Source organism: Oratosquilla oratoria, chromosome 4 (assembly GCF_046742065.1).
Source record: "Oratosquilla oratoria isolate Oo_2021 chromosome 4, ASM4674206v1, whole genome shotgun sequence".
NCBI lineage: Eukaryota > Metazoa > Arthropoda > Malacostraca > Stomatopoda > Squillidae > Oratosquilla > Oratosquilla oratoria.
In genome coordinates this window covers 41,326,162-41,352,741 of record NC_134780.1, presented here as the reverse complement: position 1 = coordinate 41,352,741, position 26,580 = coordinate 41,326,162, and the positions used below count along the sequence as shown (strand labels likewise).

General features: G+C 38.4%; 1 protein-coding gene across 5 annotated transcripts; it reads right to left on the bottom strand.

Moving 5' to 3' along the window:
* Positions 1–264: 264 nt before the first annotated feature.
* On the bottom strand, positions 265–24,178 carry LOC143024824 (uncharacterized). 5 transcript variants are annotated; one of them, XM_076184075.1, is made up of 11 exons: positions 23,974–24,178; positions 21,421–21,590; positions 20,193–20,344; positions 19,290–19,565; positions 16,661–17,768; positions 16,065–16,165; positions 15,610–15,934; positions 11,377–11,436; positions 10,553–10,640; positions 8,066–8,228; positions 265–7,722 (listed from the first exon to the last, which is right to left on the bottom strand). In XM_076184075.1, the coding sequence occupies exons 2-11, from the start codon at positions 21,545–21,547 to the stop codon at positions 7,489–7,491; spliced, it is 2,634 nt and encodes an 877-aa protein (XP_076040190.1). In that variant the 5' UTR covers positions 21,548–21,590; positions 23,974–24,178; the 3' UTR covers positions 265–7,488. The 5 variants fall into 5 exon arrangements, with proteins under 5 accessions (XP_076040190.1, XP_076040191.1, XP_076040194.1 ...); XM_076184076.1 differs by having other exon boundaries at positions 23,979–24,178; XM_076184079.1 differs by having other exon boundaries at positions 20,193–20,331; positions 21,420–21,590; positions 23,974–24,175.
* Between the last annotated feature and the right edge of the window lie 2,402 nt (positions 24,179–26,580).

Sequence of the window (26,580 nt, the reverse complement as noted above, 5' to 3'; positions counted from 1 at the left end):
CTCCGACATAATTATTTCTTTGGGTATGTTAGGTAAATAAAACAATTTTCAATTCATTCATGTTGGTTATTCGTAGAAGGCAACACTTTTGGGGAAAATGTGAGAAAAAAACATGGACAGGTAAAATGTAGTAAAGTAGCATGTTGTAATAAGAAAAATGAGAATACTGACATGAGAAAGGCAGTCTGAATTTAAAATATCACATCTTTATTGTGAAGAGGAACCTAACAAATATTTCAAGTATTAGAAAAAAAAATATTGAAGGCAGTTTGAAAATCCAATTTATTTTTAAATTCTACAACAAGCATAAAACATATTTTAAGTATAAAAATTATATTAACAACATAAGAAGGGCAGAAAGGTAACAAGTAATGGGTAAACGAATATTCAGGATTACAAATTAAGAAAAGGAAACTGGTAAATTTGTGCCATGCACTGACAAAAAAAGAAGAAGAAAAAAAAAATGCACAGCATATATGAAGACCACGGTGAAAGGAATTCAAATAACATTTGACAGATGAACTGAAAAAAAATATAACTGGACGAGAACCGAAAATAATTATCAACCAGGTCTGAATGTCGATAAACGAAAGAAGGGATTTGACCTTTTTCGTGACACACCTTTTGGACTTAGGCAATTGCAATTTCTTTAACTAAATTAGTTCTTTAAATCTTGACTTTTAGTATAAAGAAATCATATGGAATAAAACTATATGATAACATTCCCCATTGTCATAGTTAAACCTGTGTAAAATAAACTATGAAACCTGGTTTGTACTTGTAATGAAACAAGGAAATGTTTAAAGAAGAATTATGGCAAAGTGAAAAAAGTAATAAATAAACTAAGTATAATGAAATAAGACTATATTATAAAGGAATACGACTGCAGAAATTGATGTCAAGTCTGTAAATAGTTATGACTAATCAATACAAATTGTTAGGTAGGAACTTCTTGGCATTATGAAAATAAGGGGACTTAAAAGCTCTTAATAGTCATGAATCATGAGAACCATTTGGTACAACTCATCAAAATACCACTGAGTAAATCAGGGCTAGGTACTGCTAAGCCTCACAAGAAATGAAAATGTTCAGCAGGTAGGTCTCCCTGCCGAGAAAATTGACAGGAACCACACAATTGCAACAAAAATAATAAACAACAGGAGGACAAATCAATGAATTACACAAAGAGCATAACACAAAGATACAAGAGAAAGATAGCTGATGTTATAACTCTTTTAGTCTGGTGGTTCTTTACAGATTTTGTTCTAGCTAGTGCCACATTACTTCATTCAATTGAGTCTAACTTGGGACAAAATGGGAGATTGATCAAGATGCCATGTCCCAAATCTACCCATCAGCTGAATAACAAAAAACTCACAACTAGGGATATGAGACCAACACACTTGCAATTGCAAAAAAAAAAAAAAAAAAAAAAAAAAAAAATCTCCACCAACCGCTTACAAAGAGGTAAAAACGCCTTTTGGTATGTTTGTATGTTTAGGTGCCATGGTGGTGCAATCGGAAGTGTGTTGGTCTTGCACATTCCTAGTTATGAGTTTGAAGTCCACAATTCTCTCTGATACACGGCAGTGGTTGCAACCTGCCCCAACAGTCGTAAGTGCATAAGGCAAAGGTGATGGCTTTGACTATGGTTATGTGCCTCCTGATGCAGGCTCCTCACCTCCATCACTTAGGCACATTTTTGTAGCATCAGTTAAAACAAAACCTGCACTTGGTCACCAGGTTGCTGGGTTACCAAAAGGAATCTTTATTTAGTCTGCTATATTTCTATATATTTTTTTTCATGTTTGTGGAACTTGTCAAAACACTGTACTTTCATTTGCCTTAAATGCAGGAAATAAGCCGTCTTTTCCAGTCATTACCTGCAGAGCAAGGTGGCGAGGTATTGGAGAGGATAAACTTACCCTCATCCCCTAAGAGTGACTTCTTTCTTGTATACTAAAGTAAATACGATTAAGTAAATAAACATGTCTCTTTCACTCCTTCCCACTTGTAGCATGTAAAAATTTTATTACTGTAGGTTAATCCTAGTGTACCTGTCTCATGAACTGGGTCATCACTTTATAAGTTTATTCTCCAATTCCCTCTATCACTTGCACACATTTTTGGTTGTTTGATACCCTCCCTTGTTCCTATGGCTCAATTCACTCCATCCACCCTCATGTCCAGCACCACCAGTTCATGTGCCCACCACAAATACCTATTTCCATTCATTCTTCTATCATGAAGTTGGATTGACTTGTTAACCATCATAAAAGCTCTTCAATGCCTCTGAATCTCTTTCCTCCAATCTTACAATCCAATATCATAGTTTCCCATACTCCCTTCCTATCAACTATGTCATATGCTTTCTGCAGATCCACAAAATGCAGGTACAGTTACTTTCTTACAAGTCTTCTCACTGATTTGTATGAGAATATACCAATGCTCGTGTATAAACATGGATGCAAATTAATGGGTATTGCTCCTTTCTTTTTTCAATTCATTTAAGACAAATGAAAGCATCATACTTAGTTCCATTAACATGACAGAAGACAAAAATACAGCAAAACAAGTACAGAAAACTCAAGATGAGAAATTTTCAAGAAATGGTGGAATGGAGGTACATTGCTGTAGATGTGGAGAAACTACTCAGTGACGAGAAACAGGAAAGAGCATCTACTGCACAAAGAAAGGACTCTGATGACAACAATGGTTACAGAACAGTATACAAATATTGAGAGGAGGAACTAGTTGTAGTATCAGTAGACTAATGATGTGAGCATTAACTATTTAAGGCATCAGTAGACTACAGAGTAGTGGAAAAACTAGTTTAACTCTTGAAACAGTGGCCTGTAGATTAAGACAGGACAGCATGGGAGAGATGGGTGAAAATACTGAGAAAGAATTAAGAACGAAGTTGAAGATGAGGAACTTGTGCTAATGTGTATAAGAAACCAAATTCTAATTGGGTGTATAGATACATCTGCCTATGGAACATACATATACCAAAATGCCCTTTCGCCCTTTATATGTCCACCTCACTCATCCGAAACCCATTTGTTGTCCCTCCCATCTTAGCACCTCATGGATGAAGGATCTTCCATGTCCACTACCACACTGCAAATGTCAATAGCAATGCAGCATGACACAGCACTTCTATAACAGGGCCTACCACCCCTGCCCCCACACACATAATCCTCACCAGGCCCCCCCCCCCCCCATAGAAAGAAGGTACAATTGACAGTACGTATGTGCACAGCATACATTATGCAAATGAAAACAACTAGAAAATGTTAAATTAAAGAACTATAACCTACCCCCCCTCTTGGTATATGTATGTAAGAATCGTGTGAATTTTGCAAAGAAAATAAACACACGATTTAAAGATAAATACACAACAAAGGAAAGACCTGTACACAATATGGAAATAAGAACAAGTAGAATAAAGTCTTGGTAATCAAGAACATTAGAATATATGCGGTAGGACCACTGGACAACATGAAAAGGAGGTCTAGAAGACAAGTTGAGAATCGGAACCATCAGACAACATGGGATTATGGATCAATTGACAATATGGAAGTAGGCATTCCACAGTCAAAGCCGCATCGCCAGGATGGGCACTAAGCTAACAAAAACACAGCTGTCACACAGACAGGAAGATTTCTTGAACATTGAAGGTCAGGTCTGATCATGGTGAAGGTCCATTCAGGTCACAAAACACTGAAGGTCAGGTTGGGTCAGGTATTGGAACATCAATAGTCAGGTCTGGTGGTCAGGTCACTAGACATTAATATCACCTACCTGGTCAATGTTGAACAGTCATTACCACCACCATCATCATCATTATCGAAGGATGACCCTTGCCTTACATTTATACAAACTTTGCCAACTAAAGACCAGGCCACTGTTCGTACAACAGTCAGGTAGTTCCTGACATCATAATAATTACACACAACCAACTAGCAACACCTCTGTATTCCATAAAGGTATGTGACTGGCACAGTGTTACATTAAACTAACAACCACACAAATACCACATCCCCAAGCATGTGATGGTCAAACATCAATGACCTGGACTGGTCGTTCCTCTCCATGAACATTCCACACAATGTCCCTTCATAGCACACCTTCACCCTGGGTCAAATTGAATCACGGGTCACCTACCGTTTAAGCAGTGGTGGCTCGTGGTATAGAAACACGGAGTGTCGCAAACATACACAACACAGTTACTCGTACGATCAAGTCAAAACACACAACCTTCCTCGTATATTCCAGAGAGTTACGGCCATGTGTATCACAATGAAACAGAGCATGGGGAAGGTCGTACATGTTGACAATGTGTCGTATATGTTTACGGCCCCCCAATCTATATTGTTGCCACAAGTCGTCACTGCATTCAAGTCCATGCAATCGTATGCTCAACCACTTAACTGCTAATGTTGGCTTGTGCCTTTATTCTGGCGACTACCAGACAATTTCATTCAGCCAAAGGAAACTCCCGCTGCACTATGAAGAGGTTAACCTATCTTGATTAACCTTTTTGAGGCTGATATCATCTTGTATCTTTGTTCTGGATACAGACAGGCAACTTTATTTAGCTAAGAGAAATCCCTTTCACAATGAAGCAGTTAATGCATCAGAACCAAGTCTGATAATAGACTTAGCTTCATATACTACATAGTTCATGTAACTACAAATCATATTAGCTCACCGGTACAAAGAAAGACCTATTCAATAATATACAGGTTTTGCTCTTTAGTCAACGTAAATCATCAACAATGTAATTTTGTTAATTATACATACTGTATATAACATTACTTCGTTTATGAAAGACTGTCATGACTTATCATATATGGTGAGGACTTTGTTTTCCTCAAACTTACTCAATACGTCGACAGCATAATGTAGATAGTTCACTTTCAAGCCATGGAAAGGTATTACAAACAACAAACTTAAACCATATTACATCTTAATGCCAAGAACCAAGTAACGAATTGAGATCATAACATCCCGTTTCGTGGTTAAGATTTCAACCACTGACAATATTATTTTCATTTTATATACGAATCCTCTTTTAATTTGTCCTTGTATTTTCACTTTATGCACACATACGCATATCGGTATATGTACGTATTCTGAGGTACACTTTGTTTCTTAAACTAATCAAAAACAGTTACAAAACAAATGTTTGTTTTGTATAGGCCACACAATCTCGTTTAAAAGATTAAACTTTACGTCTAATTCGTGACACCTGTTTGACCTAAGATTCAGCTGCTACTCCACAGACTACACAAAGACAAGGAAAGAACAAAAACAGAAAAAAAAAAGTCTTGACCGACAGGGAAAAAAAAAAAAAAATTACATAAAATAAAATAAATAAAATGCGAGTTCTGTTTGGTAATGTTGGGAGCAAATGTGGATAATGCATTTATTATGGGAAGATCCCATAGGGTAAGACCTTCCTTCAGCACCAAGTAACATGAGGTGTTGTACAATAAAAATGGAAGCCAGAAAATAATGATACCCCAGTCAGCCATTTTTCAAAATAAAGCAACACAAAAACATGACCATGAATATATATATATATACACATATATATATATACATATATATATATGGATAATCAAGTTTGTCTTTGTGAATAGTTGTGTATTTGTATAAAAAAGGAGAAGAAAGAAAATGTGAATAAATTTGAAAATAATATATACACATTCTTAGGAATTTAAACACACATACTGACTTCCACAAAGAAATTTAGAGAAAGCACCGCACTGCAACATGCATGACTTTCTGATTACAGCACAATAATCTATTACAAAAGTTTATATTAAACTTGCTTCCACCGACAGTACTTCGGCAAAAATGGAATTTTTCTATTTCATGCCAAGGCCGTATCATACCAAGGTAATTAATTCTTTATCTTAATTGTCCCATCAATTATTCAATTCATTGCCCCTGGTCTCTCTTGCAGAAGACCCATGGCTTTCTTTTGTCCAATCTTCCCTTAATATACTTGATATTCGTTTAATACTTTTATGGGAACAATGGCTAGTTCCTACGAGTAGGGGTCCTGCAAGAAGGATGTCAAAGAGAATCTTCTCCGACACCAACAACATCTTCACCCCGAACTGGAGGTGGGGTGGGGGGAGGGGGTGTCATTGCAGATGCAGCCTTGAAGCACTGCAATGTTGTCCCCCAACTGGGGTTCATGACATCTCTTTACCAATTCTGACTTTATTCTTTCCACCTTTTCACATAAGGAGAGCTGACAAATGGCGACTAATCCACTCGTCCTACTCATGTAAACTGGTGACAGTGCCACATTAATACAACACAGACAGTCATCCCAAAAAAAAAATTCGAGACGGATTTACGGGAGAGACCAGGGACCACTGCCAGTCACTTGTAGGGCCATAAATTTCCATTCAGTGAATCTCAAGGTGACAATTATTATTATAAATACTTTCCTCCTCTTTGTAGATGTTTACATTTTTTTTTCCAATCTATATGCCATTTCCCACAATGCATGATAGCTAAACATGGGAAAGTTTCACCAATTCATTCTTCTCTTATTTCCTGCTCTATCCACAAGAAAATGGCACCACAGTATCATATATATATATCTAACGTATTTTCATAATGCCCTTTTACTGATAAACATTACAATATGAGCTAAATATATCTTACATAAACATCATCAAATAAACATTACAACTAATTTCACAAATCAATTAAATGCTGATATTTTGCAAGAGCCCAACCACTCTTACTTGACACAATAATATTTGCCCAAAAGAAAATAAGCAAAGACCAGATTGTCTTTGGTAATAACAAACTACTCCCTTGACAAAACTGACAAAATATCGGAGAAAAAAAATGTCATGGATAGAAACAATTTGGGTCATCTGCAGTCTACATCCCTTATCTATATAAAAATGTTTTAATATTTGACGACACTTCCGAGCGATTTCCTGAACGAGGAACCTCTGTGTTTTAACTTAGCAAATACAAAAACCAGTCGCTGTCATACTCGCCTTCTTTAAGACATTCATGTATCAACTAACTGTACAAGACAAATTTTCAGTAAAACAAGTTATTTTACATATTTAACAACTAAAAGAAATATCTATTAGTCATTAATCAAAGCATACATTCAGCAAACCACATTTTCCTGGATCAAATAGAACCTACTGTGAACACTTTGGGAGGGCCTAAACAATGCTTAACATTAATTCAGTGAAATGTGATGATAAAAAAAGTTAAATTATAAAAAAGAAGCACCAGCTGTGAGAGTAGGGATTGAAGAAGAAGTATATTTGAAGGAGAGAGAGTGAGAGTGAGTGATATATATATATATATATATATATATATATATATATATAGACAGACAGACAGACAGAGAGAGAGAGAGAGAGTGTCATAGATGATGTTAACATAAGGTAAAATGTAGCAGCCTCAGGTAGATACTTCAACTTAACAAGGAACTCAGACACTGGGCCTAAAGAGGGAGTAGGTTGAGACTGGAAGCTGGGTGACATTTTTCCCAACTACTGAGGGAAGACTGGAGGGGGCGGATGGAGAAGTGGGTGATGTACTGCCGTTGGTGCTGACTGAGGTGGTGGTGGTGGCTGCAGTGGGAGGCGGGAGAAGCGAGTTCAGGAGAAGTAAATGATGAAGGTTGGCATCAAGGCAGCTGGAATCCTGAAGACTGGAGTGACCCTGGAAATGGAGAATGAACTTTAAACTAACTGGTTTTGTTTCAATAATTTTTTTTTGTGTGATATTAGATCCTACAACCAAGCAGCTGTCTCCTGAAATGAACACAAATGGGGCTTTGATATATCATAGCAATTTTATTGAAAGTTGAAGAACGCGAGTCTCTTTTTTTTTTTTTAAGTGATTAATCACACTTTTAACTTATTCACAACTTCCTGCAATGTGAGGTGGGTAGGCATATATCAAATAAATCCTCACCCTTTGCATTCATTCCCCTTTCCTGTATATTACAATTAGGCATGCACACACACACACACACACAGAAACAGAAAATTATATAACAAACCATTAAGCTGTCTGAGCTTCGGGTCTTGTTTGAGAGTGAGGTGAGAGCTGGCTGAGGATTGAGGTGGGTGGTGTCCGTAGAGTGACGTCGATATTGTATGGGAGGGCCTGCTTCCTCAACGTCACCTTCACTCCCATTTGTGCAAGAATCAATAACATTCCACCTGTAAAGGAAAGTCCAAGGTTTGAAACTAGCGCTGCAAAAACTCAAACATACAGAAATCTCTATTTATATATCAAAGGGCTTCTTTCCCCCTTACAAGGGAGGTAGCCAGCCATAGCATGCACCCACCCCTACCCATCCCACTCCCACCTGTCAAATCATTTCCCTTTCATCTTAGTTCTTTGTGGATGAAAGGTCACCCCAGTGTCCAATGCCCAAGTCAGAAGCAATGCAGTAAGGCAGCACATCCACTTACATACATTTATCAATTGGCCTTTTCCCTCTCATAAGGGAGGTGGCCAGCTAAAATATGCACACACCCTTTATCCATCCCAAACCCATTTGTTTTTCTTTTCATCTGAAATCCTCGAGGATCAAGGGCCATCCCTGCCCCCTGTCCACTGGCTGGATCAGAAAGAAAATTAAAATATAATACTTATTGAAAGATATCAGATGTAGAGTTCAGAAAACAGCATGCAGGTATATTACTATATGCAGCTTAAAATATGACATATATATATATATATATATATATATATATATATATATATATATATATATATATATATATATATATATATATATATATATATATATATATATATATATATATATATCGGCCTACTGCCCCAAGCCTTTCTTGCAGCAGAAGACCCTTGGCTCCTAGTAACCAGCAATGACCACCAGCCAAGCTCCTAAGTCACTAAGGTGTTGTGTCTCACTACCTTTGACCTGATCAGTGTGGCACAAGACTGGGAAAATCCTTTATCTGTGGTGCTTAGTTGAAGATAAATGTGAGTAAGAGTAAGGTGATGAGATGTACAAGAGGAGAGGATGGCAGCAAATTATAAATGAGGAAGGGAGGCTGGATGAAGTGGATAGCTTTAGATACTTGGGGTCACATGTGGCAGGGAAGGGGGGAGTGAAGGTGGAGGTAAATTGTAGATTGAGAGAAACAAGTAAGTGACCTGGGGGATTAAAAAGTGTAATGAGAAACAGACATTTGGGAATGGATTAAAAGAGATTGTATGAAGGGGTGATTGTGCTGACAGCACTGCATGAGGTAGAAACATGGAACATATGAAAGGAAGAGAGAAAAAGTTTAAATGTGTTTGAGATGAAATGTCTGAGATGTATGGTCGGGGTATAGTAAGAAATGAGGTGAGGAGGAGAATGGGATTGGAAAGGGAGTTGGGAGATAGGGTTGATGAAAGAGTATTAGGATGGTTTGTACACATGGAAAGAATGAGTAAGAAAAGATTAGTAAAAGAAATAAGGAAGGCAGAGGTGGGTGGAGTATACAGGAGGAGTGACCAAGGATGAGATGGATGGATGGGGTAAAAGGGGCATTGGGAAAGAGGGGGATGTTTGTTGAGGAAGGGAGAAGAGAGAAAATAGGGGCAAGTGGAGAATGGTTGTGTATGGATGATGCTGTGATGCATGGAAGGGAGTGGGTGGGGGATGGGGGGTTAGGGAGTATGTGTAAATGATATTTGGATGTAGCCCAAAGGGATTTCTCCCCTTCTTCTCTTGTTCTGCATGAAGGGATAGAGAGAGGTGGTTACCGATTAAATAAAGTGGCCTTGCTGCAGATGTGCTGTGTCTTGCTGCATTGCTTCCGACTCAGGACAGTGGGCAAGATACAGGGATGACCTGTCATCCATGAGGAGCCAAGAAAAGAGGGAGGGAGGGGTGGTGAATGGGAGTGGATGAAATGGGTGGGAGTGGACTTCATGCCTTTTGACTTTGACTACCTCCCTTGTAAGGGGGAAAAAGCCACTGGTATATTTGTGTGTGCTTAAATGGGAGGGACAATATATGGGTGTTGGATGGACCAAGTGGACCTCCAGAGGGTGGTGAGGTTATTATAGGTTTTTGAGCACAGGGAGATGATTCTCTTTGACATCCATCTTGCTGGATCACATTTTGAAGGTGCTCATCAATAGTCCCCAGCAAAAAGTAAAAGGACATAAACTGGGATTGTTTTTTTGCCAACTGGTGTGCACTGAAACCACTGCATTACCGAAATAATCGAAAGTGGATGACAGTGGAATGGGTATTTACCTAGTTGTATTATACAGGAAGGGGAGCTATGCTTGTAGTGACACGTCTTTGTATCTCGCAACATCTAGTTTGTTTTTAATTTCTTGTATGGTGGAAGTGGGTGCATTCCTTGGCTGGCAAACTCCATTAACAGGGAGAAGAGGTCCTTGATTTATAGAATACAGATAGATAGGCATACACTGAATGTGGAATAAATTAACTAAAAACACACTCTAACTACTAAAATCATCAAGCAAAGTTGTGTGATAAGCTGGTACATACAATAAATGTGAGGCTGGCCAGGAAGCCCGGTTGGGTGCATCTCTGCATAATCCTGATGGGTTTCCACGTTTTACGTCCATCAGGTCATCTGAAACGTAGAATAGGGATATAATAGCAACTCTATTATGTGGATATCTATCTTTATGTCCCTATTTGAAAAAAAAAAAAAAATCCAACGATCATACATTGTTTTGAATTTGTTTAGAAATGTTTGGGATATATCATCTATGTTATTTTAGGAGTTGATACATATGTTGTGTTTCTTGACATTCTTTGGATTTCTTTTTAATTTGTTCCCATGACTTTCTCCCATCTTAAATCGTATAATGAAGGGGGGTGAGAATAATCCAGCTCTTGCTGTCAAGCCCAACTGTGGAAACACTGTGTCTAGCTGCACTGCCTTTGACCTGAGTAGAGTGGCATGAGACAGGGATGGCCCTTCATCCGTGAGGTACTGAGCAAGGAGAGGCAATGAATAGGCTTTGGATGGGTGATGGATGAATGTATGATTTGACTTGGCTACCCACCTTATGAGGGGAGTAGGGTATTTGGTATGTATATATGTATCTAACATAATTCACCCACTGAAGATTTTTATTTCTGATATCAATTAATCAATCTGTTGCCCCTGGTCTCTCTTGCAAAAATCCTATGGCCTCCAGGAAACTGGCTACAGTATTCATGTGAGACCATAAGTCATTCAAAGAAGAGACAGTGTTGTCTATGGATTGATAGTGTGGGGCACAGTAGTACGAGATGTTCTGTGTCTTTTGTGTGGTGGTTGAATCTGACATGTACTGAAGAAATGTAAACGCTAGACTCACCTGTCCACTGTGGCAATGCCATAGACTCCTCTTGTGCTGAGCACTCTGTCAAGGTAACACCTGCGGGAAGCAAAATCTAGCCAGTTTTACACCTATTTACATTATTACAATGGTCATATAGTACATACAAAGCTATGACAGTTAATACTAGACTTACTCCAAATACTAAACCATTCCTGCATGATCACTGGCAAGTTAAAAAAAAAAGCATATGAAACCTACATAATCTATGCAATAACACAAAATTATGTCTACTTCCATTATGAGTTACACCGCTGTTACGCAATTAAAAACTTTAGTTTTACGTATTCTAAAGTAATTATAAAAACAAAAACGTGTGGGCTGGCTACGTTAAAGTACCTACCCACATCATGAACAGATAAAATCTGTTCAACCATCCCTCCCATCTTAGTACCTTGGGGATGAAGGTTGCCCTGCCCCTCTCAAAACAGCCTGGGTCAAAAGCAATACATCTAGTCAAATCTTTTTCACACCAGGGCAATATGGTTGTATCCAGTTACAGAGAAGAATGACCAAAATGATATATGGACTTGGAAATTTGCCTTATGATGAGAGGCTTAGACACCTAAACTTACACTCTGGAAAGACGCAGATCGCGGGGTGATCTAATAGAAGTGTTCAAGTGGATCAAAGACTATAACAAGGGAGATGCAAACAAGGTCATCATAATAAATAACAGGGCAGGTCTCGCAGTAATGGGTATAAACTGGACAAATTTAGATTTAAGAGGGAAATAGGCAAGAATTGGTTTACTAATAAGGTGGTCGATCAATGGAATAAACTTAGTAACCATGTACTAAGTGCTGAAACTATCAGTTGTTTTAAAAAACGATTAGACAACTTAATGGATGGGGACGACAGGTGGTGATGGATACGGAGCTCCCTAGTGTAGGTCTTATGGTCTCTTGCAGTCTCCTTTATTCTTATGTAACCATGACCTCCCCTACATACTGTACATATACAGGAATACCTCACTATATGACCGAGTGCTATAAAGTAGGTAAAACAAATGTCGGGTGTATGTGAAAGCCCCAAAAGGCAAAAATTGAGAGGGAGGGGGTTGACAGGGTCCATGAACACAACCCCCCTATTTACATGTAAAACCCACCTCAATATACAAATTTTTTCATTGCGACCAGTCAGTTGCGAACACAACTCAGTTGTATAGTCAGGTATTCCTGTGTATACACACACACATATATATATATATATATATATATATATATATATATATATATATATATATATATATATATATATACACACACACACACACACAAACACACACAATAAACCCCAAACAATTTGACTTTAGAAGTGGTAGATCGTGCACCACAAACCTAATCTGCTTTTACTCGAGATTAATTGAGATAATACAAGAAAGAGATGGCTGGGCAGATCCTTCTTGGATTTGCAGAAGGCATTCGACAAAGTACCACATAAAAAATTAATAAGAAAAATTGAAATAATAGGAAGAATACAAGGTAAACTGATATTATGGATGAAGGATTTCTTAACTGGGAGAAAAATGAGAGTGGTACTTAGGGACAAAAATTCAAACTGGGAAGATGTGAAAAGTGGCATCCCACAAGGCTCTGTATTGGCTCCTTTAATGTTTGCCATATATATAAATGATATGGATGAGGGAGTAAATTGTTACATTAACTTCTTTGCTGACAATGCTAAATTACTCAAGAGAGTAAGAACAGAAGAAGATTGCAGATCACTGCAAGATGACCTGGACAAAATATGGGAATGGAGTCAGAGATATGAGATGAACTTCAACATTAAAAATATAGCATAATGGAATTTGGAAAAAGTAAAAAATAGAGTTTCGAAACAGTATAAAATTGGAAACAAGGAAGTCAAAAAAGTCAATTCAGAAATGGACCTTGGAGTAATGATCTCAAGTGACTTGTTACCTGATAAACATGTCAATAAATTATTCGGAGAGACTTATAACTTATTGAGATCAATGAACGTGGCCTTCAACTACATAGATGAGGAGATGGTAAAAAAAATAGTTGTTACACTGATAAGATCTAAACAAGAATATGCTGCAACACTGTGGGCACCTAGCACAAAGAAGAACATAAGCAAATTAGAAAGAATCCAAAGAGCAGCGACAAAAATGGCACCTACACTGTCAAATCTGACATACGAACAAAGATTGGAGAAATTACATCTGTCAACACTGGAACAGAGAAGAGAAAGAGGTGATTTGTTTACCATTTTCAGAATTATGAAATGGATAGAAATTCTTGATAGAGACGACTTGTTAAAGTGGGACAGAAGAGAAACAAGAGGACACAAAAAGAAACTAAAGAAAGACAGTTACAGAAGAGACCTGAAAAAAATAGCTTCCCACATAGAGTGATTGATGTCTGGAACAAACTGAACGGAGAAACAGTGAATGCCAGACCTTTACACACGATTTTAACCTCTTCACTCCGGGGCACATTGTACATCTGGCAGCATTAGCTGCCCGATGTGCGATGTTGCGTCATAATAATTGCATTATAAAAAATAAAGTCAGTGCTCAATCGTTCGTTCTCTTTCACCCGTGAATTTTGATAACCATAGAAAATATGATGAAGCCAGTTTAGAGAGAATGGAGGTTACGTAGGTACGACTACAATAAATATAATCAAGACACCAACGTCGGCATCATCGCGTACCCACTTGCTCCTCATGACGCCTACGTAGGCGTCACCGTATGGAAGTGGTTAAGAATAAACTGGATGTGGAGAGATACAAAAATGGGTCACTACGAGCATAGCTCGTCCCATAAAATACAACTAGGTAATCACACACACATATATGTGTGACATCAGGCACTGGCTACTGGATGTGGAGAGATACAAAAATGGGTCACTACGAGCATAGCTCGTCCCATAAAATACAACTAGGTAATCACACACACATATATGTGTGAAATCAGGCACTGGCTACTGGCAAGACAGAGTTAAGAATCACCTTGGTCAGCAGTATGCGATTCAAAATATTCGATTCCTTCCCATACCAAACCTAAAGCATAATAACACAGCTCTCACCTATACAGACAACCTAATAATAACGGCCTACCAATGCAACCACAAAATAGCTGCCAGGAACATACAAAGATACCTTGACAAGTAAGAGCTTTGGCAAGGACAAAATAAAATGTTTGCCTTATCTCAAGAGTTCATCACAGAGATCATTTACTTCCAACTATCATGAATCAAAGAAGCACTCCAAATCACAGCCAACTTCTCCCACATGACAAAGGCCCCATAAAATAGTGAGGTTCACTTTTGACATATATGTCCTTCATCCCACTCATCAAAGAGGTGTGTGTGAGCAAGGTTTGGCACGGCCCGAGGGGGTTTCTCCCCATCTTCTCCTTTTGTGCATGGGGGGACGGAGAGGGAGGGTCGCCGATTTAATGAAGAGGCCTTGCTGTGGATGTGCTGTGTCTGGCAACATTGCTTCTGACCCAGGGCAGTGGACAAGGTGAGGGGATGACCCGTCATCCAGGAGGTGCTGGGATGGGGGGGAGGGTGGAGGGGTGTGGAGTGTGGTCGGGGATGGAATAGGTGGGAGTGATTTTATGCCTTTTCCTTTTTGACTGCCTCCCTTGTAAGGGGGAAAAAGCCTTGGTATATGAATGTATGTATCTTTATATTTCTAAATTCTCTATTAAACATATTTTCTTTTTTACATCCACTTTTTTCTTGTTTTCCCTCACCTTGTGTTTTGCTTACATCCCTTTTATTATCTACTTTTCATTCACTCCTCCCTTTCTTTGCAACCATTAGAAAAAAATAACAATAAAAAAAATTGAATAAAAAGACAAATAAATTGTATTTCAATCTTCGATAATATCTATTTCATTTATATTTCCTCTTGGGCACAATCTAGAGCATATGCAATTACCCAGCACTTCTAAGCTACCAGAAGAGGCTGGATAACTGCATTGTGAACAGCTGCCCAGGATGTAACACTTCACCCCATACCATACAACACATAATGGAAGACTGCATTATACACAATCATGCACGCAAACAACACAACATACACTCTATAAGGGATTTGTGGGAAAACCCAGTTTCGACTGTGGCATTCCTTGGGGAGACGGGACTGCTCGGACAGACAGTCTAGGGAATGACAACAACAACAACTTGTTTACCTGCCCTCACACTACTTGTACCCCCTTCTTAGCTCATGCCTTACCTGGCACCATTCCTGACGGGGGCCACAATGGTGTGCTGACTTGACTGTTCTCTCCCTCCTCTTGAGATGACTCCATCATCATTTTCTGCTGCTGATTCTTGCCCTTATGCTGTTGCTGCTGCTGCTGAAGCTGCGAATCTTTGACCTGCTGGACTTGATGTTGCTGCTGCTGTTGTTGTTGTTGCTGCTGTTGTTGTTGTTGTTGTTGTTGTTGCTGCTGCTGTTGTTGCTGTTGCTGCTTTGTAGCTTCTTCAAATAACTGAATGATGCTCTGGAGTTGATTAGGGCTTTGAGCGGCATTGGGTGAGGTTGCTCTAGTGTTGACCTTTGAGTGGAAAATGGTAAACCTTTTCTTAAAAAGGCATGCAAGGAATGTTGAGCATTAAAAATTATAAGTGATGTTTTCTGTGTTTACATGACTTCTGCTGAGTACATTATCAGGACTGGGTACTCACCTCGCTGTTGCCATTCTTATCATTTAGGCTAGGAATGGAGAGTAACTCAATGATGTCATCCAGTTCATCATGGCTTACAAAAGTTGGCTGGCGGGCAGGATCTAAAATAATTTTAAAGAATGTGGTTACTACTCAAATACTACATTTTACCAGTCATGGCTTATATGAGAGAGTAAGAACCAATCTCACTGAATAAGTGATCTACCAGAAAATAACAGGAAATGTAAATATTTATGATTTATTTTTCTCTTTAATATTACAAGCAAATGAAGCGGCCTTGCTATGGATGTGCTGTGTCTAGCTACATTGCTTCTGACCCAGGGCTGTGGGTGAGATGCAGGGATGACCCATCATCCAGGAGAAGCCAAGAAAAGAGGGAAGGGGGTTGAATGGGAATGGAGATTGTGGGGATGAAATTGGTGGGAGTGGAATTATGCCTTTGAAGACTTTGGCTACCTCCCTTGTAAGGGGGAAAAAAAACTTGCTATATGTAAGTATGTCTAAGCAAGATATATGAACAAATAGTGTATGGCTACAATATTAACATTCATGTAATCTGTGAAGTACAAACCCAACCAAAGAAAATATCAACTTACCTGGTGTAACAGATCTACTGTGACTTGGGCTTCTGGTAATGCTACTGTCCCTGGAAGGCACATGGAGTCTTTTGGATCCCCCCCATGCTCCTACATATGCACTGAGGGCCGCTGAATAGTCGCCTTGTAAGCCATAGTTGTTCAGCTGGTTATCCCCTAGGTATGAGTCCTGCTCATTTACGCCACTCAAATCATGCTCTGTCGCCTCTGGTACTGACCACCTCCTGTTGGCCATTAAGCTAAAAGGCCCTAGACTATTATTACCCCCAATACTGCCACCACCTCCACTTCCTCCACTAGTACCACCACCCCCACTATTACTACCTCCTCCTCCACCTCCACTACCACTTCCTCCACTTCTGTCCCAGCCCTCTGCGCTGAGACCACCCATAGACCATCGCCGTGAAATGGCATCGCCTATCCAACCCAGTCCCGGGTTGAGTTGCGAGTAGTATGAGTTGTAGTTGGCAAATCCCCCCAGAGTACTTGTATTGTTTGGACTCTGCCCAACACTGAGCAAACTCTGATTGGATTCATGATTGGACAGACTTATCATGGATGGGGAAAGTGTACTGCCACCAGGATTAGCATTACTGTTACTGAGAGTATTGCCCACAGAGAGGGGGTTCCCCCCTGCCAGAGGGTTGTTACTGCTCATCCAGCCACTGAGTTGCCTTCCATGGCCACTGGATGATTGTCTATTTTTACTTTTGTCTTCGTCCACCACTGTTCCGTTCTTAACAGGTGCCTGAGGTCCGTTTGGCTGTCCACGGCTCAGTTGGCCAGGAAGCACTGAATATAAAGAATTAGCAGAGGAATGAACACCTATGTCACTTTGCTGCTGCTGCTGTTGTTGTTGTTGACTAGTTGATATTGCAAAGGGCATTTCTTGCTGACTAGAGGAAGACCCTGAATAAGCTTGACTAGAAGATGCAACAGAACCATTGGCTGATGCATGAGACGTAGTGTTGTTGTTGTTGTTGCTGTTGCTTCCATAACCACTCTCCTCTACACGGATGCTCAGCATAATGGATGAAAAGCGGTCGATTATGGCTGTCGAGAACTGGTGCTGGAGACTCAAGAAAGTGCCCAGGACGGACTGTACCACCTGTGGAACACAAGAGTTTATAATTTCCACACTGAGATTACTTTGAGTTCTAGACTATGTTAGTAAAGAAAACATACATACATACAGACATATACCAAAGGTTTTTTTTCCCCCTTACATGGAGGGTAGCCAAAAAGAAAATGGCATAGAAACCACTACCACCCATTCCATCCCCTACATACTCCACTCCCCCCCACCCTCCCTATCATCTTGGCACCTTCTGGGTGACGGGTCATCCCTGCATCCTGTCCACTGCCCTGGGTCAGAAGCAGTGTCACAAGACACAGCACATCCACAGCAAGGCCGCTTCATTAATTCGGCAACCCCCCTCTCCGTCCCCTCATGAAGAAAGTAAAGAAAACAATACCATAATTCAATATATGTACACGTCTCTCAGTCCAACACTTGTCAACAGCCACTTGTGCTGATATTTGGTCCCTGGACATAAACCCACTTCAGAAGTTGGCCCAGGACATAAAATACCACCAATTCCTGAAGTGGGTTTATGTCCTGGACTCAAATGTCAGCGCACGTAGGAGTTGGTGAATGTGGAATTAAGAGACCTATACGTATATATACTATGACTCAAAGAAACCTGGAGTACTGTTCATGATATATCCCAAGCTGGAACAATATATGAATTCAGATCTAAATATAATTGGAAATCAATGCTACAGACTAAGTTGGAACTGTACATGAACTTGAGGCAATGTATAATTGGCGGTAGGAGACAGGATGCAATGAGTGTGGCTCCTTTCCTGTATGCTACAATTAGATAAATACACACAAGTGACCTTAGTTCCTACCCTTGAGCAGACAAAATGGGTTTGAATTGTAAGGATTCATAGGTAATTACTGCTGATCCCTACAACAACAGCTTGCTGTCTGGTTCACCTGATATCTTGTTCAAAGAAGAAGAATCTTACTTTCACCCACATTCACTTCCAACTCTGATGATTTAAATCTGGGTAATATGAGAAAATTCTATTCAGCTTAAGAGAGGAGGCACTAGCAAATGGGTTCATGCAAGATGGACATCAGAGTGGATCATCTCCCTGCCATCCACTTTCAAAACCCATGAACACATGCCATTCACATTCAAAACCCATGAACACACTCATTTTCAAGTCTCTGGACTGAGTCAAAGATCTCTATCAACTTTGGCTGTATTCCCTTCACTTTTTCATACAAGGAAACATGGCATCTGGCAACTCTTCCCTTCTTCCTACTACTGTAATCTAGTGACATAGAAACAGTTCCACAGTAATACAACAGTGACAATAGTCATATGTTTCTTCACAGACAGGAGGGCCCATGGATCATTGCCAGCTGCTGCAAGGCTGTGGGTTTCTAGTCAGTGATCAATCAATCAATCAATCTGTTGTCCCTGGTCTTGGATGCAAAAGACCTGCTGCCTTCAGGCAACTGGCATCAGCCTCTTTCTAGTCAGTAGTGAAATTTAAGGCAACAATTATCATTATCGTTGTCAAATAAACCATCACTAAAAATTTATTCTTTTACCTTTGCTGTTTCTTGGCGCCACAGAGCATCAGAGAGATCCTGCCTCCCTTGTAGCTCTTGCAGGAGCATTGACATCTGAGTTTTGACAGCTGCACTGGCCACACCTACAGCTCGGGCTAGGTTTTCCCATATATCTGCAGTTTCTTTCGTAAGCTGAGGAAGTTGAGTGTCACGACAACCATGAAGAGGGGTCGATTCAACACCACATGTCTCAAGTGCGACTTGTGAGAGGCACTGGGACAGGCGGCATGCAGTTCCACACATGGTGTTCAGTGACTGAAATACAATTAACATAAAGTAAAAATGAAATCCAAAGACTGTAAAGACAATTAAAAAATGGTAGAATGGTGTACACACACACACACATACATACATACACATATATATATATATATATATATATATATATGTGTATATGTACCAAAAGAGCTTTTTCCCTTTATATGGAGACGATCAAGTCAAAACACACCCATTCAATACCCATCAGATGTCTCTCCCATTTTAGTTCCTTGTGAACAAAGGGCCATCCCTACCTCGTATCCCATGGCTCAGGTCAGGGGCAATACAGCATGATACAGCACTTCTACAGCCAGCCCCAACAGCCATGAAAGTGCTGTGCCTTGCATTACCTTTGACCCAAGCAATGTGCCAGGAGAGAGGGATGACCCTTCACTCATAAATGATTCAATGATGATAAGATAAAATTACTCCCTGTACAATGTAAATGGACAAAAATTCTGGATAAATGAGGATGTTTCTTTGAATGCTACCCTCCTCAAATGGGGTAAAGGTTTTTTGGTACATGCATATTTCTTTGGAAACATTATGAAGTCAATGCTAAGTTTGGGAAATGTAATTCAAGGAAGTGAACAGGATTGTTTGGTACCATGAACATCGCCTTACCTGCACATATGCAGAAAGACACATGGAGCAGTCATGGAGATCTTGGGCAGACGGGTTCGGAGACTTCTCTCGGCTGCCTGGCATCGACGAAGACAGGGCCAGGCTCCCCATGAGACCAGGGGATCTTTCACGAGGAGACCTTAACGAGGGTCAAAACATCCCAACTTCATTAAAAAATTTATGTACATGAGACTCAGTCTACATCACAAATTCCTCCTCCTCAGGTATATGAATTTGTTGTTTCTTCAAAATCTACTCTGAACTGCTCATGTTGAACTTGCTGAACTACATAAAGAAACTGGCAAAGTTCTTTCACTAGGTTCAGCAAAACTCATCTGGATAAATACATGTTCTACAGACACCACTTACACAAAACAATGAGCAACATAATACCTCTCAATGTCAAAACAACTCTCAACATTCACCTTTTCTCCATCTACTGCCACATCATTTGAGCCAAACCCCTTTTAAAGTTACAGCCAAATACTGGAGATATGGATCTCCTTTAAATTGGAAAAAATAATCAGCAACCAAAACAGATATAACTTCTTCATCAATGTGGTCTACTACAGCAACTCTGTTGAATGTTCTCTGTATGCACATTCACTCTAATACTTGTTAGTTACCAATCACTTCTGGATTACAGTTCTGTTCTTAAAAAAAAAAAAAAAAAAAAAAAAAAAAAAAAATAATATATATATATATATATATAATTGATTTTTTTTTTTTTTTTTTTTTGGGGGGGGAGGATGCATGCCTTGGCTGGCTATCCTCTTTATAGGAGGGAAGAAGGCTTTTGATAAATATACTCAGTCTGGAGACTGAGTGTCACACACCTCCAGATGGAGGTGAAGGGGCCGAAATTTTTTTGAAAATGGACAAAAAGGGAGAATGTTCCTTTCCGCTGTCCACCTTGCTGGAGTACCACATGCAGGTAACCAGCATTAGTCCCAAAAACTATGATGGCTATAAACTACATAAAATTTAATACACTTGGACTATCACCATTGTTTTGGAGGTTATATATGATCTCAATTATCCATACCAACAGAGTGGTACTTATTACAGATTCTACAGTGGCTCAAGTCACACATTCTATTCACTTTAGAGACTTTAACTAAAACCTCATAATAATCTAGCCAAGTTATCCTTGGTACGTGCCTCACTTAGCCAGAGAAAAATCCAACCCCCACACAAGAGACATTTTCCTGGATGTGACTAACTTACCTATCCTTGTTAATGACGCCATTGAGTTCATGCGCAAGTCTTGGTCGTCCTGTGCCGTGTGATGGGGGGGCAAGTGGCGGTTTACTGAACCCACCCCCTACCCCCCCGACCATGCCTCCTCGACGCATTACTGTTATGCCATCACCTTATCCTTGGCCTAGGGTATTGGAACTAGAATAAAATAAGAACACAGATGTAGAATGTACGTCTATTATAGTCTTTGTTGCACATAATAAAGCAAGAGAAATACTGTCTGTTATTGACAAACAAACCCTATGGTGCTTCATAGTGAGACCTACGGAAAGGAAACTCAAGGCAATAAATGACTGATTGATCATTAGCTCATACAAAGTGCTACTAATATTTTGTCATTTGCTAAATACAGTTTCAGATTGCAATCACTTTTGTCATTTCTCTAATCTGCTCTCAAAGAGATCGTATTCTAAGAAAAATCTTTTCAATAAGAAATCATCAGAAACAGCTTGAGTACATGCCATTCTTCTCATTGTACATGGAATTAAAGATGACAATTAACCTAACATAACCTTGAACAGGGACGAGTAACCCTTAGCACACTAATTAATTTTTTTTTTTTTATCTATTTTTTGGCAAGCAAAACCCAGGGTTCACCTTAGAAAAAAACAAAAAAAAACAATACATCTCCAACTTCTTTTGTATGACCATTGGTATCTGCATGCTGTGCCGGGCGGTAGATTGGGGCCCTAGGATTTGAAGGGAGGGGCCCATACTCATATGCAGGCCTATAATCTTACACTGTTGGCATACGAGAATTTTTTTTATAAAAAAATTTGCCAGATTTTGGCACCCATTCTTAAAAAGGTTGCCCATCCCTTGTCTATAATACTTATTGTGGAGATGGGTTGTCGAAGTGCTCTTTTTTTGCTCTGCCTGTCCCTGTGACGGACAAAAGTGGGTAGGTGCAGTGGCAACAAAACTGACATGTTTGTTACTGATATGTTGAATATATAAATTAGAAAATTAAATGACACTATCTTAATTTGTTTTTGGTGATTTCTTATAGACAGAAATTTCCTAATGAAAAATAATCTATTATGACCAAGGAATGGAGAAAAAACAAAAAAACAATAATAATACTAATAATAATAATAATAATAATAATAAAAAATAAAATATAATAAATTGATAAATAAAACTACTTTACTGTCCAAAAATATATGGTCAGTGATTCATCAAATTTATTGATCTATTAAATCAATAACTGTTACTATCGATAATTTGTTGATAAAAAATATTTTCATAAACTATGAAAACAATACAATGACTTAGAGGAAAAAAAAATTGTGGAACAGGTTACTGTCCAAAACCCTATAAATTCTGGTCTTTGTGCCAAACACATCACTAAGTACCTGATCTGAAACAGTCAACCTATATCTGTTGGCATCAATTTGATAATAATAATTTTTTTGGTAATGATAATAATTGTTGCTAAAGTCTATAGAAAGACACATTTCCTAATCTAAAATGCTGATTATTTGTTCTGTAACTCAATATGGAGTACCGACATCACGAACTTCATATTTCATGACTATTTCAATATACTCATTAACATTTCTCCGTGGTCTTGTATGGGGTGTTGACTGTTTCAGTCTCACACAGGCATTCCTATGGACCAGTCATGCAGTACTGTTTTATAACTGGAGACTGGTTTCCACTTAAAAAATAATAATAATGAAATGACGGTCACTTTTAGCTCTACACTCTTCTGCTACTCTCCTTAAATTTCTCCTTTATGGTAAAATATTATCCCAACAAACAGAAGCACTGATTATCACACACAAAATATAAATGAACAAATAAATTATAATGCCAGGTAGTTCTTGTTGATAAACAGCCTCAAGAAATCAAGACACAATAGCAACATCATCTTTCTAATTTACTGAAAAGACTATGTCACTATTATGCAATCACATTTGTGCACTGAAGCCTAAATTTTCCTGACACACTACAATTGCACTGTAAAAAAAAACATGGTGCAATCTAACACCACCACTCGATGAAAAGAACAGGATTTATCAATGATATATATATTTCTCTTCAGAACTTGTCTTGAATTTAATCCATCTGAAAAATACAGTCAACACATTTTTAACACATAAAATTTCCCTGCACAATTCTAAATGTATTTGCAAAACTTATAACTGCTTGATCAATCATATTATTTAACAGCTAAACTTACAATATTAATATTTTGTAATATTCTCGTCCTTGTGGCTGCAGTAATATAATTACAAAAAATCTTCTCGTATATACTGAGAAAACTTATGACTTCGTGCCCCCACTAAACATACTGGGTAATACATCACCACTGACGTCCATCAGACTGCAAAGAATTCCACCTCTAAGTGGAAGATACTTTCGTTTGAGGGTTTCTGGTATGACCCCACCTACCCACTTGCTCCAACTTGGCACTCACTGGACTATCCCAAATAACAATGACAGTCGATTTCCTGCTAAAATAGATATGGATCACATAAATAATACCCTCTTTACAAACCATAATATCTGTCTATACCTTACTCGACACCCTGTGCAGCTATAGTCTCCTGTGCCTATTATTTTCTTGTTTGCATTGTTACCACTCCCCTCGTATACGTGCCCCTCAGACGTAAATATAAGTATTAGCTTGTTTCAACAGGTGGAAATGGTTTCACAGATCCATGCCTTTGGAAAAGATGTCCTTTCATAATTCTATTAGGAATAATTTCAATGCATATATTACATATATAATTGAATGATGTGCCCTTTAATTTATATATTTCACTACACATACGGAAAGATTGACTAGTGACCTCCAACAGAATCAAGCATTCGAACACTACGTCTTTGATACAAGTCCTGCCATCTGTTGGGATAAACAGTAGTGTTAATATATACAGGGCATTTCGTATAAACCATTATTTTTCTTATTTCTTATGTCACGATATTCATTATTACTTTAATGTCTTAGAGTTTGGAATATTCTAATATTGTATAGTATAACAGGCTTATATCAAGCGTATAATCAATTAATATGCGGTAGTTCTGATAGTTGCAGCACTCATCAATCATCGGAGTAATGTATACATTTGTTATATTACGAAACCTTGGTATCTTGGTTTTGAGGAGCAAATACTATAGTAATATATATATATATATAATATATATATATATATATATATATATATATATATATATATATATATATACCGTATACACACACACACACATACACATGAAGTGTAGCATAATCATAATGGAGTTTGGAAAAATAAAAAACAGAATATCAGGACAATATAAAATTGGAACCAAAGAGAAAAAGGAGAGATCCGAAAAAGATTTGGGTGTAATTATCTCGAAGGACTTGTCATATGACAAACAGATCAACAAAATTGTTGGAGAATCCTAAACTTGCTAAGCTCAATAAAAGTGGCATTTACATATCTGGACGAAGAAATTATAAAAAAAAAACATTGGTCACACTGATAAGGCCTAGACTAGAATATGCGGCGACATTGTGGTCACCCAGTACCAAAAAGAATATAAAGAAAATAGAAATAATCCAGAGAACAGCAACAAAAATGGCAAATGCACTCGCAAACTTGTCATATGAAGAGAGATTGGCTAAACTAGAGCAAAGAAGAGAGAGAGGTGACCTACTGACCATCTACAGAATCATGAAAGGCACTGAAATACTTGATAGAGAGGACTTGTTAAACTGGGACAGGAGAAGCACAAGAGGACATGGAAAGAAAAACAAAAAACATAGCTACAGAAAAGATCTGAAGAAAAACAGTTTTCCACATAGAGTGGTAGACATTTGGAACAAAGTGGACAAGGAAATAGTGTGCGCAAAAACCATTCAAAAGCAAACTAGACACTGCGAGATACAAAGGCAAGACATCACGAGCGTAACTCCCCTTCCCGCAAGATACAACTAGGTAAATACAACTAGGTAAATACACACACACACACACACACACACACACACACACACACACACACACACACACACACACACACACACACACACACACACACACACACACACATAGGTGGCTTCAAGGTCATAGCATTACCCATAGATCGGACCTACGAGCTCTGAGCTCTTATAAATAGCTGTCGATCACGAGTCCAACACGTATCCAAATACCGTATACACACACACACACACACACACACACACACACACACATATATATATATTTATATATATATATATATATATATATATATATATATATATATAATCACGAAGAACCCACAGTCGGAATAAAAGGAAACTTTAGAAGAATGTGTGACTTCTATATTTCGGCTAATAACTGTAGCCCTCTCAGGGAAGTACTTTCCTGAAGAAGGCTATAGCTATTAGCCGAAATATAGAAGTTACACATTCTTCTAAAATTTCCTTTTATTCCGACTGTGGTTTCTTAGCTATTATCATTTACAAATGTGCCACAACATTTTGTCTAAATGATATATATATATATATATATATATATATATATATATATATATATATATATATATATGTATATATATATATATATATATATATATATATATATATATATATATATATACCGCCACACACGCACCCACACACACACACACACGCGCGCACACACACGCGCACACGCACCCAGTACAAAAAAGAATATAAGAAAATTAGAAAGAATACAAAGAGCAACGACAAATATGGCTCCAACACTTTCAAACCTGACATATGAACGAAGATTGGCCCAATTGGAATTGCCGACCCTGGAACAAAGAAGATAACGAGGGGACCTACTAACCATCTGCAGAATTATGAAAGGAAAAGAACGCCTTGATAGAGAGGACTTATTAGTGGGACAGAGGGAAAACAAGAGGACATGCAATGAAACTCAAAAAGAATAACTACAGAAGAGACCTGAAGAAACAGCGTCCCACACAGTGATAGATAAATGGAACAAATTGGATGGAAAAATAGTGTGTGCAAACACAATACAAGAATCTAAGAACAAACTTGGTCTTGCGAGATACCAAAACGGTATACCACGAGCATAGCTCCCCCTTTCCGTATAATACAACTAGGTAAATACATACATACATACATACATATATATATATATATATATATATATATATATATATATATACA

Coding starts and splice junctions, on each gene's coding strand:
- LOC143024824 (XM_076184075.1), bottom strand. CDS start 21,547: ATGCGTCGAGGAGGCATGGTCGGGGGGGTAGGGGGTGGGTTCAGTAAA. Junction 16,166..16,660: donor CAGTAGATCTGTTACACCAG/GTAAGTTGATAT, acceptor AAATTATTTTAG/ATCCTGCCCGCCAGCCAACT. Junction 11,437..15,609: donor CCCGTCAGGAATGGTGCCAG/GTAAGGCATGAG, acceptor TGCTTCCCGCAG/GTGTTACCTTGACAGAGTGC.